The following is a 15,763-nucleotide window of genomic DNA, read 5'->3' on the forward strand; positions in this document are numbered from 1 at the left end:
ATATATTCAATCAGGATTAAATATTTGTTTTCTTTAAATTTGTGACGATGTGAGCAATTATTAAAAAAATATATCAGATTCAATGTCGTATCGCGTTTTGCCGCTTACACTGTTCAGGTACTTACCCAAAGGATGCAATCAATTCTGAGAAAGCAAAAGTTTGAAAGAAGCAGATTTTTTCAACGAAACAAATAGAACTCGATCAACCCGAAACGTTTGTCATCTTACAGAAAAGAATACTCGTTATATTTAAAAATGCATTTTATTCTAGTTCCCTTCTATCGTCACCGATAAATTGTAATAAACCCGAGACCTGACTGACGTCATCGGTATGTTCCCGCTATGATACAATCTCGATTGGTATATTTCGATTTTTTTCTCTATTTCGCTATAATATTGGTAATTCTTCCACTTCTTAACTTACACAAATATGTAATAAATATACACGACCTCACTGGCACACGAATATCGCCTCAGTCTCCACACTCGCACCCGGGTCGCGTCAAAATCTCGACATCACGATGAACCCTTTTCAGTATGAAGTACTTAAAATCCTATATACGATGCACACGCACAGCCTCTCACCACACTCAGACTGCATTCATTCGTTGCTAATTGGTGCAGACCACCTCCGCGTCTTCGACACTTGCTCACGTAGTCGCACTACAGACGTGGCCCCCAGGGAGGGCGGTACGGGAGGCGGAAAGCGGAAAGCTTCGAAATATCTTGCACTCGCATCTTGTTTCATTAGTCCCACTTGCATGCACTGACATTCGCTATTTTGATGATTATTTGTAAGCTGTCACATTTGCGTCTTCAAAATCAGACTCGTGCATTCCCATGAGAGCTTTTTTTCTTTATTTCAGCTGAAAAACACTTTAATTCCACACAACGGATCAACGCAACGGTTTTTTCTTCTCACCCATTCCGGGTAACATTGGTAACTTGGACGGCTTCAACGGATTGAATGACGCACCACCAGCACCGCGGTTTAGCGGTTTTCATTCTGTCAAGATTACGCCGGATAGTTGATAGCTTAATCTGTCGATTCGTTGGAACTGAACTGGTTTGCTGTCTTCATTTGTTCGCTGGCGTGCACAGGAGGGCGGATGAAAATAAATAAGTCATTGATATACTATGGAAACGAACGGAAAAACCACATCCCAAATCGGGCACCCTATGGTAAAAACAGATAACTTCGGTCGCATTCACTCAAACCAAGCAATTCGTTGACTAACTACTAAAGCGCACGAAATCCAAACTTATCGCCGATGGGCCGACGACGACGACGCACTGGGAGGATCCGCTAGCGTCTGTTGTCCCTCGGGACTCTTCAGGAACAGCGACACTTCGCTGTGGTCAATGTTGGGATCGTAGGATGATTCGTCGTCCGGCTGGGAATTTGAATGGGGCTGTTCGATGGCGGACAGAATCGACTGCAGAAGTCCTTCGGATAAAATTTGCTCGTGAGGTATAGATCCTCCCTGGTGGCCGGAACCGATCGGGTCGGCCGATTGGAACTGCAACTGGTAGGAGCCATGTTTTCCTTGAACCGGAATAGTTAGGCTTTGTGATTTTTGAGCAGAGACCAGCTCGACACCTCCCAGAGCACCGTTTAGACCTGGTAGACTGGCGGTGGATATCGACTCACTACCCTGCAACTGGTGACTGTTGCGGAACTCTCCCGCCGATCCGGAAGCCGGTGGACCGTAACTGGTATCGATACTGTTCGAAACGTCACTGCTGTAGGACTGGGATCCGGAAGTTCCAAAGTAGCCGACCTGATCGTCACCGGTACCGTGGGACGCTAGTTCCGGACCATGTCCACACTCATTGGCCACGGCTACGATTTGCTGTTCCTGGTAACGAGGTTGCTGAACCTGTGCCAGGGCTTCCGGAAGTTGATGTTGAGTCAGGAACGGTTTCGGTGGTTGATCGGATGGTAAAGTGTTCAGTTCCAGGGCGGGAAGTGCCGTCGCCACATCACTGGTTGGCGGCGGAAGATACACATTGCCGTTGTAGTGCGGTTTGGTTCCGAAATGATCCAAATGTTCCACCGTATGACCGATGGATTCGATCAGGCCAACCGGGACCGGCGGACGATACGCGATCGGTTGACGTGGAGGTGCAACCGGACCGGACCATGGTTTTAGGTTTCCGCTGATGCTACCATGGGAAATGCCAAGACCAGGATAGGACACCGGTCTGCTTGGTGCTCCGTACAGTGGAGCCGGCGGTAACTGGATCTTCGGAGGTGGATGCTTGGCAAACGATGGCTTGTAGCTTCCCGGCGCGTACGAATCTGCCGGCGGGGCACCGTAAGAGTCAGAGATGAAGTTCGAATGAATCTGTGGATTATTGAATCGTTAATTTAAGACCTACTCGGAGTTGCGCTTAAACAAACTCGACTCACCTCAAAACTGTTTCCCTTGGGCAATTCCAATCCACCGTGAAGATCGCTGCTGAAGGCCGGACCGGACTCTAGCCGTGGCAGTTGTAGACCAACATCTCCGTTTGAAATCTGCTGGTGGTTTCCGAGGAAGTCACCACTCGGAGGTGGTCCGTAGGATGATTCCGGAGCGTGAATTTCGGCATGGCTGTTGGATTGGATCACGGGTCCGGCGATCGGTTTCCATCCGTCACATTTGATTTCCGGTGGTGTTGGAGGCACATGAACTGCCGAATGATGTCCGAAGGATTGCTGAGCACTGAAGATGGGTTTGGGTGGTCCGTATACTGGTTTCGGTGGGCCGTAGATCGGTTTCGGTGGCGGACCATACACCGGTTTTGGAGCAGGTTGCGGGAATGCTGGAGCTCCGTAGGATGGTTTCTGTGGAGGAACAGCAGTACCATGAAAAGTAGTTTGCTAGGAGTTATAAATTGAGAATTCTTACCGGGAAAGCCGCTGCTGGTGGACCATAAACTGGCTTTGGTGGCGGTCCGTAATGATGCTGGGGTGGCTGATGATGATGATGATGATGCTCTTCATTTCCTCCGCCGAATCCGAAAGTTGAGAATAAAGAATCCAAGAAGGATGATTGCTTTCTTGGTGGTGGAGAGTAGGAGTGATGCGGAGGAGACGGGCCGAACGGTTGCTGCGGTGGCCCGTAAACCGGTTTGGGTGGATGATGAAACACTGGCTTCGGAGGTTGAGGTGGTCCATATTCGATGTTTATTTGAGGAGGACCAAAGTTTTGCACTGGAACGCCATACTCTTTGTGGGGCACGATCGGTCCAGGAGGTGGAACGTCTGGCGGAGGCGGTGGATAGTGTCCCGTTGCCGGTGCTCCGTATACTGGAGCTGGTAGTTCCGGACCAGAAGCACCTGGTGAGGAAGGCGGTACACCATATGAATCGGCAATCGGTGCCTCGCGACGTTGGGCATCACCGTTGACGACGGCTTGGGTCGCCCGCGTGAGCACCAGTGCGCAGATTAGCAATGCTACCGGTCTCAACTGACGGGACCATGCCGGGAAAACGAGGGATGAAAGATGAAAGAAAATTAGAAAGAAAATTGAACAGTTAGTTTGCTATCTGCTGACAGTTTGGTTCGTTTGCGGATTGCACCGGTTGGTAATTGGATTCGGCGAGGGCCACACCTACGACAGCGGTTTGATCATTAGGATTTCAGTTCCGCTTTGGAATGAGCGTCGGTGGCGGGCTTGCATTGAATGCCAGCTGATGGGACGATGGTGCAATAGTTGGAAAAAAGTTTTACCTGGGATTGGATTACAAATAATCTGTGATAGAATCGATACACACGACAGTTCGTGAGTTCGTCATTGCGCAACGTTTTTGCTTTCTGTTGCGTTACATCAGTTGTGTGATGAAAACTAACAAGCCCAAAATACCTTTTTCTGTGGTTTTAAAATAAGACATTATGTAAGAGTCAAGGAATTTGGTGGGTTTATATCTTCTAGTAGAGAGAAGTGGATAATTTCAAACCCCTTTGGCGATTGGGACAATTTAAACCAAAAGTCATGTAAAAAACCCATGAAAAACATAGATAAAAACCTTTTCCTAATCCACCAATGATGCTATAATGTAGAATGGCTCCATGCTATCAGCAATTTATGGTTTAATTTTCGACAGAGTGACCAAAAATAAAATTTGCTCAATTTTGTTTACACGATAAGGAAAACTCATCAAACTTGTTTGGTTTTCTTGTACCCGCGACGATGGTTTTGAGGTAGTCAGTCCCGATGTTCAACTGGACGAGTATAAAAAGTAAACCAACTACGTCTTTCTCTACTATGCTCACCTGGATGCATTTGCAAAATTTCACCACACGAAAGTGTAACGAAATTACTCGAAATTTGTTTTCTTTATAACTTTTTCCCTAATTGAGTATTTTCTCTTATTCTTTCACGAAACGAATGGAATTGATGTAGGATTGTTGTTACTACCACGTTCATTACGAAAACATTTTTTATATTGTGAAAAAATAGGTCCAAACACTAAACATCGAAATCAACCGAATCTATAAATGAACGACTGAAGGCAAAAGTCGGATAAGTGCCACTAAGTTTGGAAAACCCGTATAAGTGATTTTGAATGCAAAAATCGGATAAAAACATTGAGAGCAAAAACCGGATATGGATTTTGCAATGCAAGAACCGTTTAAAAACATCTTTTCTGCAAGAATCGGACAAAATAACTTTGAATGCCAAAACCGAACAAAAACTTAGCCGGTTCTTCCAGAACAAATGTATTTATCCGGTTTTTGAATTCAAAGTTTTTACCGACTGTCGCTGTGGACGAAGCATGGGTTGCTTGTTTGTTAAGGGCAACGTGATCTAAGGAGTGTATCGAAAATAAACTATCCACATACATTTGTGTTGTACGCATGTATTTGTGATGGGTTTTTATACTCAGATCACAGCATGCTGTGCGTTTGGCTGTCAGCTTTCGTTTGTTTACTTGTTTGTGCGTTTGAAATTCTGCGTTTTCAAAATCTCACGTGTTGAAAAGGAAGTGAAAATTCAGGTTCTGGACACATGGCTAAGTGAAAAGGGTATTACTATACGAAAATTGGCGTAGCGGTTTGGAATTCATCATGCCGGACGATCATTAATAAGTTTGAGGAACACTATTCTTTGGATGAGCTAACAGGAAGAGGCAGCAAACCCGGCTCTTCCAACCCGAAACTGGACCAGAAAGTGGTATCTCTAATCATGAAGAACAAATCAATATCAATACGTGATTTGGCCAAAAAAGCAGGAACAAGTGTTGGAATGATCCAGCATATCAAGAGGCGAAATCACCTGAAGACCTACAAGAAGCAAAAAATCTCGAAACAAAGTGTAGAACAGAAGAAGCGAGCAGCAACAAGGGCCCGGAAATTGTATTCGCGTCTTTTGCAGTGTCCGGATGCATGCGTTTTAATGGACGATCAGACTTATGTAAAGGAGGACTCAAAAACCCTTACAGGTCCACAATACTTTACTGTCGTCGTTGGGGAGGATGTGAGCGACGCGGACAGGTCGATTCAAGTGGAGAAATTCGGTCGAAAGGTACTGGTATGGCAAGCAATATGTTCCTGTGGTTTGAAGTCAACCATTTTTTACACTACCGGAACTATAAATGAAGAAATCTATCGATCTGAGTGTCTCCAGAAGATGATGATGATGATGATGGTCCCGCCTCATACCCCTACAAAGGTGTGAGCTGGACGATTTATCTAAATGATAATAAATATTGCATCACATATTTTAACCAGTTAACTAAATATAAAACGATCTGGTTAATCCAGCAGGTATAGATTCTCCTTCTAAAGTACAACTGAGAACAAGAAAACATTCAAATATTTCCGATTTACTATCCAGGGTCATTCAAGAAAATTTCCAACCCGGGAAGATCCTTGAACAAATCAGGAATCGAACCCGATATCTTTGTCAGTATCAGACAGTAATTCACCTGGCCCTTCCCGCCGGACCAGTTCATCGCTGCACAAATCAGCTACGATGGAGTAACGAGACTGCGGATGAGCAGAGCCAAGCCCAATTCCATCAACAACTTCCGATCCCTATTATTTCCGAAATATAATCAATAAATAATTCATCAAATCTTACAAAGTTAAGATTCGATCTCGACACGTAGAATGCTAAAGCTCTCAAAAATAAAAGAGAACATATCCAGTTCCAGTCATATTCAATTTCCAGATTGCCTCTACCTGCTTTGCACGCGCGAGGCTCATACTTTTGTAGACAACTCATTTTTTTTTAACTAAACAAATTATTAAAAATCCATCATCATCATACAGAACATAACAACCTAATGCGTCTTACTTGAAAAAAAAAAACAAAAATAAAATAAATACAATCTTCGTCATTTTACACAGTTTTCGAAAAGATCAAATTGCACTAATTCATTAAAGATCTAATTACAAAATAGATTTTATGTGTGAAATACACAATTTTTTGAACTCCCTCAATGTTGCAGCCCGCTTGATTCGTCCTGGCATCGAATTGAAAAAACTAATCCCTTTGTACAATAACGAGTTCTGGGATCTGGCTGACAAAAAGCTTGGTGTTCTCGCATCAGACGCATTTCTAGTATTGTACCTATGCAAGTCACTTCCTCTTTCAATCCGATCACACAAATATCGAGGCAGCATTCCATTTAAGATTTTGAAAATGAACACCATTGTTAAATAATATACTCTCTGTTTCACTGAAAGCCATTGTAATGCGTTCAATAGAATATTAGAGGAAGTATATCTATTACATTTCAAAATCAATCGCATGACCTTATTTTGCAATCGCTGGAGTCTCAATATTTGCGTGTTGTTAGCAAGGAACAGAATCGATGAGCAGAAGTCAATGTGAGGAGAGATTATTGATTTATACAGAAGAATTTTACTACTGGTCGTTAAATCATTTTTCAGACGGCATAATACACCGTACTTTTTGGCAACCTTCTTGATGATGTTGTTAACGTGAGATTTGAATGTTAGCTTTTCATCAATTATGACTCCAAGATACTTCAACTCTCTAACGCGATCAATAATCTCTCCATCAATTTCAATGCTGGCTTCACGTCCAGTGCTTAAAGCAGAAATAACCATATATTTAGTTTTCGCGACATTCAGTTTTAACTGCTTGAATGTCAACCACTGAGCCAGAGAATGTAAGTCCTCGTTCAAATGTGCAACCGCTTCATCCAAATCCTTAGCTGTAATGAACAGAACAGTATCGTCAGCAAACAAATTTATTTCACAAAACCGTAAAACTCGCTTCATGTCATTTATGTACATAATGAATAAAATCGGACCTAAAACACTACCCTGTGGCACACCAAGTGAATTACCCTGGAAACTAGACACAACATCGTTGAAAACAGTTCTCTGAGTTCTATCAAATAAATAGCTTTCAAACCATTTATATGCTACTCCTTCGTTTTAATCGTAAGAGGTCCATCGAGTACCAGCTACTTGAGCTGTTCAAACTAACGTACTTTTCAGTTACTAATTTATTAGTACACTTTTTTAATACGTCCGTAAGAATAGATGCCCTGCGATCCAAATTTCCAGTCAACTGCGTACAATACAAGCTACTTGACACAAGTCGAGGCATGGCTTGCTTTGAATATTTTTTCCAACATTTAATTTTCACTGTGTTTTTGCAATCTCTAGGGGTACTCGCTATGGAAATTGCAATTGTCTCATGATCTGAAATCTTGCAATCGGTCTCCACACACGAATAAACTCCGTCAAAATTGGAATATACGTGATCTATCAAAGTTCTGCTATGTCTCGAAATTCTTGTAAATTCATTCACAGTTTGTTTGAAACTGAAGAATTCTGCTAACTGTCTCAAGTGATTCGAACTCTGATCACTGAGCCAATCAACGTTGAAATCTCCCGCAATAATATTAAGTTTACTAAAATCTACAAAATTTTCCCACCAGTTTTCTAGAATTTCCAGAGGCTGGCGATCGTTTGAACTAGGGGAATGATATACAACTCCATAGTTTCCCATCTGCATGCCTCTCTCAACTGATATACCCAAGAACCAATTATTTCCAACTACTTCGTTTGATAGAATGCTGAACTTAATCGATTCTCTGGCGTAAATGGCCACTCCACCCGTGTGTCTGGAATGTGACAAGCAAAACGCAATAGTGTAACCCGGAATACTGAACTGATCGAAAGCATCAGAATCAACTATATGTGTTTCTGAGAGCAAAACTAACAAAGGACAGTTATTCTCCACAAGATGCCGTAATGCGACAAAATTAGTAGATAAACCGGCAATATTTAAGTACAATATTTCCGATAATCTCCCCTTCGTTAGTTGCTATTCACTTATGTTGTTCTTTCTCGATTCAAGCAGTCTCAAATATACCGGACACTGCTTGCTAAATGCTGGATGGTTGATATCCAAATTCATTTTACGTACAGTGTTCATTTTCAGACAATTAACGCATTTAAAATCAGTTGAAGCACACTCAGATGTTCTATGTGCAGCATTGCATTTGGAACAATTTTCTTTATGCGAACATTCGGTGCTCTTGTGACCAAACTCACCACACCTGAAACAGCGCAATACGTAGAACGACTCGAAAACCGAACACCTATCCCAGCCGACGCACACCTTGCCAGCGGCCATCAAGCTAGAATAAGTGTTCTTATTTACCTCAATTATAACACTATATTTGTTATATTTGAAGCGAGGATTCTCAAAGTCAGTTACAACTTTTACGTCTTCAATCACAATTTCATGATTTTGACTTTTCAATAGGTCAATAAATACATCAGCGGAATATCGATCACTCATCCCCACTATTTTCAGTTTTGGTTTACCAGGCGTGGGTACAACAGCATTGTAATTAACTCCCAAATTGCTTTCGATGTTATTTTTTAAAGTCTGAATGTCTTCTCCTGTTGCACACTCAACAATAATCGAACCATTTTTACCATTTTTAAAGTTACTAATTCTGTGTGCCCTTGGATCCAACTTGTCTTTCAAAATTTTCTTGTATCATCGCTCGTTTGTGACGACTCGATCGGTTTTATCACAATAACCGGGCGAGTCTTACGATTTTTGATGCTAACTTTTCTAATTTTAGATTTCCCTGATAAAATATCTGCGTATGAAATGTCCTTTTTAGCAAAAACTTCATTATTATTTTCGTCATTATCATTGTCAACAAGCATCGTTTCTTCATCATTATTCGACAATAATTTTCGTTTTCGGCAGGGATTTTTGTCAGACTCTGAATGAGTCTTCCTCTCAACAATAATTTTTTTTCTGTTTTTTACAGCCAATTCATTGTAATTTTGCATATTATTTGAAATCGGTAAACTTTTCAAATCTTCCAACTTTTTGGCAACACTGTTTTCCAAGCATGCCATCTTTCTCTCGAAAGCTTCATTGGAAGACCTGATCAGTCTCTCGATTCCACTCTCTATTGCGACATTAATCTGTTTTTCGATGCTCTCCCGCAAACCAGCGAACGATTCAGAAATGGAATGAAATGTTAGTTTCTCCATCTCCTTCTTCATATCGCTAATGAACGAATGAACATCGTTATCGACAATACTAGATACAACGTTACCTTCTAAGCATTCTGAAAATTTAAACAATAGCGCCGGTAAATCCGCTACCCAATTAGCAATAGCTCGGGTAAGGCCAGAACAGCGCTGGTGAAATACATTCTCACAAACCAAACATTTAATTCCAACATCTGATATGGCTATGTTCTCCCCACACTTCTTGCATTCCCCCATGCTTCATGAACAAACCAAGCGGCCCGACACACACAAGAGGAGAACAAATCACAGAACAAAAAACGGTGCAAAAACAATACAATAATCATTCAATAAATTACGGAACGACGCCGCTTCTTTGGGCGAACGTCGCACGGTAATTTCAATGCTTTTATCAATACAAATAGAAGCATGCACAGAACACACTACTTATCTGTATTTAACACAATTCAAGCACTAATTCAGCACACAATTTTTCACGAATAGGAAATTATTTCACACAATTTTTGCAATTTGATTCTGCACTAAAGACGCACAAGTTGTCATGTTCGCCATTAACACAGTGAAAAAGAAAAGAGATTGCTGCCAATATGTAAAAAGCATAGTACACCTCCACTATTTTGGCAGGATTTAGCGTCGGCTCACTATGCCAAAACCACTGTCAATTGGCTTGCGGAAAAGGGTATAAATTTCGTTGGGAAAAATATCATTTCACCAAATTTCCCTCAGCTTCGACCCATCGAACGTTACTGGGCAATCGTGAAGAGGGTCTTCAAGAAGGCTGGTAAGGTAGCTGGGAACATGCAGGAGTTCAAAAAAAAAATGGTCAAGCGTCCAAAAAATGCGATGTAACACTTGTCCGGAACTTGTAGAAGAGCGTTCGACCAAAAGCTCGAAAATTCGCGAAGGAATAACTTAAATTTCATCCGGTTTTCATTATGCTCAAGTTTAACCTCGTGCAATAGAGGATCAATTTTTAGTTTGAATAAAATATCGTTTTTCATCATAATTTGAAAGAAAACTGTGTGGATAGCTTATTTTCGATACTCTCCTTATGCTGAGTTCCCACAGCGGCAGTTTGTAAAAACTTTGAATGCATAAACCGGTTAAGTTTCTATCCGGTTCTTGCAGAAAAGATGTTTTTAAACGGTTCTTGCATTGCAAAATCCATATCCGGTTTTTGCTCTCAATGTTTTTATCCGATTTTTTCATTCACAAATACTTACACGGGTTTTCCAAACTAAGTTGCACAAAGTCCCGCGCCTAACACATAGATGGCGCTAGTTTTATTGCAGTTACCTTTTTTCAGTAAATACTAACCTTTAAAAGAGAGCTTTAAAATTCCATGATATTCTATTCATTTTTTATTGTGAGTTATTGTGCTAAGAATGACACTACTTTTGTTATTTCCAGAACAATGGATTAATAACAATTTCGTTCAAGCGAAGCAATGGCTTCAAACTGTTAGTCCATCAAAAACAACAATAAAACGTTGTTTTGCTAACTTCAAACGTGGTCGTAGAGACACCGATGATGAAGAATGCAGTAGACATCCAAATGAGGCGGTAACATCAGAAAACTTAAAAAAAAACACAAAATCGTTTTGAATGATCGAAAAGTTAAGTTGTCTGAGTTAGCTGACATCGTAAAGATGTCAAAAGAATGATTATATTGCATGTCCATTTGACAATTAGAAAGCTCTATTTAAAGTGAGTGCCGCGTTTGCTCACTGTTTACTAAGAACGAGAACGTGTTGATGATTCTGAGCAGTGTTTGGTCATGTTTAAACGTACTAAACCTGAATTTTTGCTTCAATATGTGACAATGGATGATACATGGATTCATTACTTCACTCTGGAATCAAAACGATCGTCTTCTGAGTGGACAGCAACTGATAAATCTTGTCCAAACCGCCCGAAAGCACGGCAATTGGCTGGAAAGGCTATGGTCTCGGTATTTTGGGATATGCGTGGTGTAATATTCATCGACTATCTTGAGAACGGTAATACCATCAACAGTGAATATTATATAGCGTTATTGGAGCACTTGAAGGCTGAATTTGCAAAGAAACGACCGCATGTGGCAAAGAAAAAAATATTTCATTCTGATATACGTTGGTATTTTTGTAGCCGTTAGAACAGTTCTTTTGAACTTTTAATCTATTATGTTCATTGTTCACTTCGGTCGCAGGGCGGCTTTCGTTTCAAACAAGTTCTGAACATTCAACAAAATATAAACACAACGGAGAGAACACATATACATATTAACAGTTCTAAGGGTCATAAATGATAGTGTTATAATCCGCAATTACAGTCGAACTATTTTCAGTGTCTCTGCATTAAATCAAGCGAAGAGTTGATTGGATTTACTAGTACATTAATTTGATTTTCTAAAATCGATTTTCAATAACAATAGGTGTCGTCACTAATCCATACGACGCAAACTTCATGGGTGCCACGACTCGTTGCTGAATCTTAGCGCTGTTGAGAAGAGTACACAAGCATGTGGCGGATTTACTTTGTGCGCCGTTCGCCAAACGAGAGGCATTGATTGGAATTTTGCTCGTCGGAATAATAGTTAACTGTGTTGAAAGTTTGAGAAATGGTAACCTTCTTTTCAGAAACCAAAGTATTTTACAGAGATCTAATAAGATTTTACTCGAAATGGATAATTTATTAGTAGAACAATGTACCAAAATAAAGCTGCATTTTTAAAGTGATCTGCCCCTTTCCACAGCAGTTCAACGTCAATCTCGTGGTTATGTCTCTATTATTACCTAGTACAAGTTTTTTCTTGTGCTTTACACAAAACTGTACGTATTGGTAAGAACCTTCCACCAAGAGTAGCAACAACCGACCTTCTGCGTGGTATAAAACCTCAAACATTCAGTTCGCGCTCACATTTGATTTTCGGACGGTGTAGCAAGCATTCGTCTTCTCAGAATTCAAGTTGAGAATTTCGTTCTATAACTTAATTCGAGACCTGAATTCCGAAAACGAGTTCAGTTTCATAATTTTGGAACAAAATTCATGAACTGAATTCTTGATCTGGAATACGAACCAGAATTTTGCAGCTGAATTCTTAACTTAATCCATGTTTCGTGTTTCGTTCTTGAATCCAGTTTCAGTTCCTGAATCCTGAATTTTTGTTCTGGTGTAGGAAAATAAATGATGGCAGAAAGTACTCAACAGTTGTAAACATCGGATAAATTCCGGAAATAGGTTCCTTTTAAAATTATTGATCATCATTTAGAATTCTCCCAAAGGATGCGAAGTTTTTCTCTACTGAGTATGAAAATCCATTTATTCTTATTTGTTGCGTGTTATTAAATTGTTTGATAGTATATGTTTGTCGTTAATAAATCGTTTGTTATTATAGATGAACCGTTACAATTCTGTAAGCGAAAAAAAATCCATGCCTTTAGTTGATATGAACGATTGTTTATATTAGGAAGTGTAGAAGAAGCATGTCAGTTTCATTCGTATTCACGTCCTCCAGTAATGTCTGTGACAATAGAAAATGTTGATCTGCCGTGTGCCATCGAACGGAATAGGTGGAAGTCAGAAGGGGCGACATCTGGGGAATACGGCGGGTGGGACAAGACTTCCCATTTCAGTGTTTCCAGGTACTTTTTGACCACTTTTGCGACGTGAGGACGAGCATTGTCGTGTTGTCAACTCGTTCACCACCCAGTTTCCTTCTTTCTGAATCATGCCCAGGGCCTTGTGACGTTTGGAAATGGTTTGCTGACTCACTCACTCGTCAAGCTCTTCTTGGTTTTGGCACGAATCTTCATCAAGCAATGCTTCTAGTTGTTCATCTTTGAAGGTTTTTTCTCTTCCACCACCATGACTTTTACTCAGAGCAGCATCACCGTAAGTTTCTGAGTGCATTTTTTTTTCCAAATTGTAACAGAAAAGTCAAACTTCCCGCAAATGGCGAGAATTGGGCACATAAACAGACATTTTCGAGCGTAAATAATCCGAAAACAACACAACTAACTTTACAGGCATTATCATCTATGGATTTTGACCAGCCCTTAGTCGGTACAGCCACCTATCGGAAAACGGCGGAAGCAAAGTTGTACACCTGATAATTTTCTAACCAATCCTAATCTGTGCTAGTGAATTTAATCCGAAGGCGAGTCCCGGTTCCGGAAATGCAATATGATAGGTGTTAAGTACTGTATACAGTCGTTTTAAGTTCATAGCACGTAAATTCTTCCACATAGGACAGAAAACTGTTTAAATTTGTAGGTCTAGTACGTTAATGAACAAACAATCCAACAACATTATGCAAGTCTAAAAAAGAAATTTGAATCGATTTAACATATTAATAGTAATGAGAATCGTAACACTCTTAGGTGGATTAAAATAGGTTTCTTATTCAGAATGAAGTGCGTTCACGCATAGCAAGATTATTTCTGAGTATCTATTCCACCAGTTGAACTAGATGACATATAATCACATTTAAATTCGATCAGAATTATTTCACACTTCACAAACATTCTGTTTGGATCGACTCTCGATTAGTTCCGGCATATGTTGTATTTCGATTAACTGCTTACAATAGTCGTTCCACACCGCATGATTAATGAATTGATGAATTTATTATTACCTCTCACTTGAAGCGACTATGTTTGCACCTTCATCGAAGTTGCGACATCCATTCCCAAGTAATGCAATGTGCCCACGGGTAACAATTCCGATCGAATTTTTCATAAAGAGGGCGTGAAAGTGGCACCAACGCTATCGTTCACGCAGCACAAAAGGTGATCATGTCATGCTTCCCGCATGCACAACCCTCACACACGCTTACTCCACAGAAATGGAGATTTTTTTCTCGCTCTATCGAGATGCTGACTGGCGATATTTTTACAATTAGTCATTAACGGCAGCTAAACGAAACGTTTAGGTTTCGATTTGTGACCATGGAATTTCGTGCTCACCGTACCCGGATCCTCGACACCGAAACTGACCACCGGCACTTGACGAGACCTGCTGTCGAGACTGAACCTTTACACCCGCCAGTAGAGAGAGGTGCTGATCGCTTTCATCGGGTCGGCTGCCGTCGTGCGACCAGTCAGCAGCGCGCGAGGTCATGCTTTGTGCTGGAAATTCCTGCTGGACTACGCGCGTTCGGCAATGTTATGTAACCAAACCTACATTACGTAAGCGAGAAAGTAGAGCGGGTGATCATGATTTTCGATCCCCCGCCGGTAATCTATCCTGTCGGCTGATGTATTATGAGGTTGAGTGAAACAAATTTGAATCTGTAGTGCATGTTAGGAAGTGCGGAAACACATTGGGGTGAAAGATCAAAATGATTACTATGAATATTAAATTACAACAATCATTCAAGGGTTTGCTCAAAATGTAACAAACAGTTAGAATGTTTTTTTCTAAAAACTTGTAGTAGGTAATGTTAAAGAAATAACCGCAAGATTGACGTAGGACTGCTGTCGAAAAGGAGGCAGATCACTTTAAAAAAATTTCAACATTTATTTTGGTACATTGTTCTACTAATAAAGTATCTATTTGAAGTAAAATTTCATTAGACCTTTGTAATAAGGTTTGGATTCTGAAAAGTACCGAAGGTTACCATTTCTTCAACTTTCAACACAGTTAGTGATTATTTTCACGGACAAAATTCCGAACAAATCGGTTGCCTCTCGTTTGGTGAACGGCGCACAAAGTAAATCTACCATATGCTTGTGTGCCCTTCCCTACAGCGCTAACGTTCCGCACCGAGTCGTGGCACCCATGAAGTTGGACGTTGTATGGATTAGTGACGACACTTATTCTGATTGAAAATCGATTTTGGAAAATCAAATAAATGTATATGAGGAAATCCAATTGACTCTTTGTTTGGATCTACGTAAAATAAAAGAGACACTGAAAGTGGTTTGGAACGAAATGATTTCTCCGTAATTGCGGGTTTCACACTATCATTTATGGCCCTTAGAACTGTCGATTTGTATATGTATTCTCTACGTTGTTTTCATACTTTGATAAATTTTCCGCACTTGTTTGAAGCGAAAGCCGCACTGCGAACGGAGCGAACAATGAACATAATAGCTCAAAAGTTCAGAAGAGCCGTTCTAACGGTTACAAAAATACCAACGTATAGAATTTTAAGTTTAACTTCTTCAGTTCAGATGATCAATTTTCATTTTTCGATTAAATGTATTTTTTCGACCAGCAATTGAATGATATAATCGCGGGATTCATTTCAGGCTTTCTGGAGGTGCTATTTTTTATGATATTGGTAAAC

The 15,763-nt window shown here is 40.6% G+C and overlaps 1 protein-coding gene across 1 annotated transcript in view; it reads right to left on the minus strand.

Annotated features, from left to right (window-relative positions):
- Positions 1–243: 243 nt before the first annotated feature.
- Positions 244–15,763, minus strand: part of LOC131427471 (uncharacterized) — a 165,021-nt gene continuing 149,501 nt past the window's right edge. The window contains exons 2-4 of the mRNA XM_058590690.1: positions 2,895–3,455; positions 2,414–2,830; positions 244–2,348 (exon numbers count right to left, since the gene is read on the minus strand). Coding sequence (XP_058446673.1) covers positions 1,263–2,348; positions 2,414–2,830; positions 2,895–3,455 — 2,064 coding nt within the window. The 3' untranslated portion in view covers positions 244–1,262. The remainder of the gene's footprint in view (positions 2,349–2,413; positions 2,831–2,894; positions 3,456–15,763) is intronic.

The sequence above is a fragment of the Malaya genurostris genome, chromosome 2 (genome assembly GCF_030247185.1).
Source record: "Malaya genurostris strain Urasoe2022 chromosome 2, Malgen_1.1, whole genome shotgun sequence".
Classification (NCBI taxonomy): domain Eukaryota; kingdom Metazoa; phylum Arthropoda; class Insecta; order Diptera; family Culicidae; genus Malaya; species Malaya genurostris.